General features: G+C 40.6%; 1 protein-coding gene across 1 annotated transcript; it reads left to right on the forward strand.

The window, feature by feature from the left end:
* Positions 1-1,132: 1,132 nt before the first annotated feature.
* Positions 1,133-4,666, forward strand: LOC116379181 (extracellular calcium-sensing receptor-like; the record flags this gene model as incomplete). Its single annotated transcript, XM_031841120.1, has 9 exons — positions 1,133-1,377; positions 1,667-1,961; positions 2,113-2,199; positions 2,474-2,743; positions 3,072-3,272; positions 3,356-3,631; positions 4,017-4,241; positions 4,390-4,513; positions 4,592-4,666. Coding segments are annotated over exons 1-9 (1,798 nt in total), but the record flags the coding sequence as incomplete, so codon positions are not given.
* Between the last annotated feature and the right edge of the window lie 4 nt (positions 4,667-4,670).

A 4,670-nucleotide genomic window follows, 5' to 3' on the forward strand; every position in this document is an offset into this window, starting at 1 on the left:
AAATACTCTAGAGGAAAAAACAGAAGAAGTTGAAACTGAATTTTTGAAGACTATGCCACTATCAGTTCTGGTAATGACGACTGTGCAATGGCCAACTATTATTCAATGTTCTAATTAAGACTGATTTCAAGTACCATTATTGTAATTACACATACTGTAAATTTTCATTATGCCAGAGGCTATCAAAGTTTCCTTATTGTTAGTTTTCCAATATGAATCACAACATATTTTCTCCTCGGACCGACTTCACAAGGGTTTAATTCCGCCAGTCATTTTGTGAGAAATAGTGAAAATGTTCTTTTTTTGTTTTTCTGAAATGCCACCTAAATAAGATGCTTTCTTGCTTTTTGGTCAATGCCAATGTTTTAATGGATGCAATATTCTGCTACAATTAAGCAGGGAATGGAGCTGAGTAAGGTCATCCTGCCTGGAAAAGTATGCCTGCACTCACTATTATGTATTGAGGGAAATAAGTAATCACCCTTACAGGTTCCATGCCTGTAATCATAGAAATACAATTACCAAATCTACAGACTAATGTGGAAATACGTCTTTCCCACATGTTTCTGCAGAACTGATCATGTCTAAAACTTGCCAAAATACTACTATACAATAACCCTCCATCAAGCAGACACTGTGCAAGGGGAGGATGTATTATTTCGCCAAATGTCTTGGTATGCTGCTACCATCTAGTGGACATACACATCCATATACACATCCATGGGACATACCCAGGGCTTATTTGAGCGTTTAGTGAGTTTAATTTGGTTTGCTTGTCACGGACAAATTCGGGATTATACTCTGTGTAAAGTTGCTCTTCCCATACTGTATATGTATTCAACTACAGAGTGAACCCTGTATTTTACAACAAGATGTTTTCCTGGAAGGTGAAACAGTCTCTACTTTATATGCACCCTGATATACAGTACATATCAAAGTCAATTGACATTCAAACAAACTAATAAACACACAATATGCCTCAATACAAAATCAATCTCAAATTAAATGCAATTCAGGCCCTGCCCTTACTTTTGCGTACTCCCTGATGGGTGGTGTGCAAGATTAAACAATACTGCAAGTGAATAAAAGGGCTTGGCGATGGATCAGTAAAGGGGTAAACAGGGGGAAAGTCATGTGGGCATTTTTGGATATCAACCTGCTCTTGTTCGTGTACTTCCTGTTGTTGTATTCCTACTTTTCTTCTTCTGTGCCCTCCCATCTTTATTCCACCTCCTGCCAGCTACAGGGACAATTTCATCTAAATGGGATGCACAAGGCTGGAGATGTGGTTCTGGGTGGGCTATTTGAGATTCACTTCTTTTCTGTCTTTCCTGACCTGTCTTTTACCTCAGAGCCACAACAGCCTACCTGCCACAGGTTAGTCTGTCAGGGAAACATTGAAAAGCAAAAAGTGGGGGAGGTCAATCTCATTAGAGTAATGTATTTTATATAATAAGAATTTACTCTGAAAGGGAAAAAAAAAAGGCATTTTGTATTTGTGCCATTTTGGACACATCACTTTTTTGCACAGCCTCCTTTAGTATTGTAATAACTGTTGCTATTCAACTGGCTTAATTGTTTTCAAAATATGTAATTGTGCAACCTGTACATGTCTACACAATTGCTATTTGATGTTGTTTTTTCAACAGTGGTATTTCTGTGTTAGTTTTGATATTCTAGGATTCAGGCAGGCCCAGAGCATGGCCTTTGCTATTGATGAGATCAACAGAAACACCAACCTGCTACCTAACGTGACTTTGGGATATAGTCTTTATGATAACTGCGTCAAACTAGGAATTGGATTCCGTGCAGCGTTGTCATTAGCCAGTGGTCGAGAAGAGCAGTTTATATTAGACGATACCTGTGCAGGAACCCCTCCGGTCCTAGGAATTGTGGGTGATTCTTCCTCTACACGTTCTATTGCCATCTCCACTGTCCTAGGTTTGTACAGAATACCTATGGTAAGTTTTCCGCCGTAAATCTTTCGAATCATTTTGATTTAGTTTCAAATTGAATGTCAATTGTAAACATGGACTAATCCACTCGAAAATTGTAAAGGGCCGGTAAAGGCTTTGAATGTTTTTAGGCTGTATAGTCTGTCTTTTTTAACAGGTGAGTTACTTTGCCACATGTTCGTGCCTGAGTGACCGGCAAAAGTTTCCATCCTTCTTTCGGACGATCCCAAGTGACGCTTTCCAGGTGAACGTCTATCAGCAAAATAAAAAAGCATAAAAAAAGCTGTTGCACATAAACATTCCTCAGAAAGAACATCCCTGTGCTGCAATGAAAAATGTATTCGTTTAGCGTAATACCTGTCACATTCCTTGTGCCATTGACGGAGCTGTTTTGTCCGAGCTAACAATGCTGAAAGGCAACTGTTAAACATGGTCCATTGTGGAACCTGTTTATCAGGTTCCCAACTGAATGATTATTCCAGCCTGTGCACTAATCCCACCACTCTGCATTTACTTAGGTGCGTGCTATGATTCAGATTCTCCGGCACTTTGGCTGGACTTGGACAGGTCTGCTGGTCAGTGATGATGATTATGGACTCCATGCTGCCAATTCCTTCCAATCTGACATGGCTCAGTCTGGTGCAGGGTGTCTGGCCTACCTAGAGGTTTTGCCCTGGGGCAATGACCCAGCAGGACTAAGGAGAATTGTGGATATGATGAGGATATCTACAGCTCGTGTGGTCATTGTGTTTGCACATGAGAGTCACATGATTAACCTCATGGAAGAGGTTGGGCTTGAAATAGTTTAATCATAACTTAATATAATTACACACCTTAATGTTTTATTTATCAAACCGAAAAATTGAAGTGTCAATAAAACGTCCTGTAAAAAATAGATTTAATTGAATGAATCACTTCTTATTGTTCAAGGCGCTGTAAGCAGGGTATTATACTGAGATCACTAAATGAGACAAATTACATTGACCTCTAGTTGTAATGACATGTATTACTATGCTCATAATACTGTGTAAAACACATGTTTGAATGACTAAGGCAAGACACCAACTGTGTCATGACAGTATGAATTTACATATTTTTATATAATGCAATGCACAGGTGGTGAGGCAGAATGTGACAGGGATGCAGTGGATGGCCAGCGAAGCCTGGATTGCAGCTACTGTGCTTCAGACCCCCCAACTCATGCCGTACATAGGTGGCACTCTGGGCATCGCCATCCGTCGAGGAGAAATACCAGGTTTCAGGGACTTCCTGTTGCAAATACGACCTGAACACAACAACAGCTATGGAAATAGCATGGTGAGTTTAACCTTGCAATCTGATCTGGTATTTTGCAATACTAATACAGTATATTATGACACTCTGTTTTGAATACATTTCAGGTAAATCAGTTTTGGGAATACACATTTCAGTGTAGATTTGCACCACCTCATGCAGGTTGGGTGGAAGCTGGGGGATCACTATGCACTGGACAGGAAGATCTAGAGAATGTGGAGACTGAGTTCTTGGACATTTCAAACCTTAGGCCAGAGTACAACGTGTACAAGGCGGTGTATGCCCTGGCGTATGCTCTTGATGACATTCTGCAGTGCGAGCCGGGGAGAGGGCCTTTCAGTGGGAACAGCTGTGGAACTTTGCAAAGACTGGAGTCATGGCAGGTGGGATATCAGTTTACACTCCACCTGTTTAGGTAACTAAATCCTGTGCTTTAGCATTTATTGTGGAGTAGCGTTTAGGGTATAGAATTAAATACAAATCTGTGTGTTTACTAATCTTAAAGCAAATAGCTGAAAGGATGTTCCCTACATGGGTAACAGCAGTGGATAACAATATCAGGTCAGAGCCAACATCTGCTTTCACTGGGTATATGGTATTATCAGTGATGTGACTTCTCTTTAAAGAAAATGCTATGTTGGAATTGTTAGAGGCATGTCTTCAAATGTTCATAGGTGTAGTATTCAGTTGAAATTTTGAATACTAAGCACTGATGTGTCCCCATGGTTATTTTTTATTTTCCTCTGTCCCTTTTTTTGATAACTATAGCTTGTGTATTACTTGGAAATGGTCAACTTCACCACACCATTTGGTGATCAAGTGTCATTTGATGATAATGGGGATGCCATACCAATATATGATGTCATGAACTGGCTGTGGCTCCCTGACGGAAGAACTAAAATTCAGAATGTGGGTGAGGTTAAAGAGTCAGCCAAAGGTGAAGAACTCACACTTGATGAAGACAAAATCTTCTGGAACTCTGAATCCAAAAAGGTTATTCCTGATTATTCAGACAACTATTTTGTATCCCATGGATGACTCATTATAGCAGTGTAGAAGCACAGTAGCTGCAATCCAGGCTTCGCTGGCCATCCACTGCAGCCCTGTGTAGGGTAACAGATATTTATTTTTCTACATATAGGCACCCAGGTCAGTGTGCAGTGAGAGCTGTCCTCCAGGTACCCGGATGGCCAGAAAGAAGGGGGAATCTGAGTGCTGTTTTGATTGCATCCCTTGTTCTGAGGGAAAGATCAGCAATAAGACTGGTTGGTATTCAGTTTTAAACAGAGCAGTTTGGAGATATAATTTAAGCATGTATCTCAACACTTTCCCTGTCTTCTTAGACTCCCTGGAGTGCACCAATTGTCCAGAGGATTTCTGGTCCAGCCCCCAGCGTGACCACTGTGTTCTTAAGAAAACTGA

The sequence above is a fragment of the Anarrhichthys ocellatus genome, unplaced genomic scaffold, assembly GCF_004355925.1.
Source record: "Anarrhichthys ocellatus isolate YVR2014 unplaced genomic scaffold, GSC_Weel_1.0 scaffold3844, whole genome shotgun sequence".
Taxonomy (NCBI): Eukaryota; Metazoa; Chordata; class Actinopteri; order Perciformes; family Anarhichadidae; genus Anarrhichthys; species Anarrhichthys ocellatus.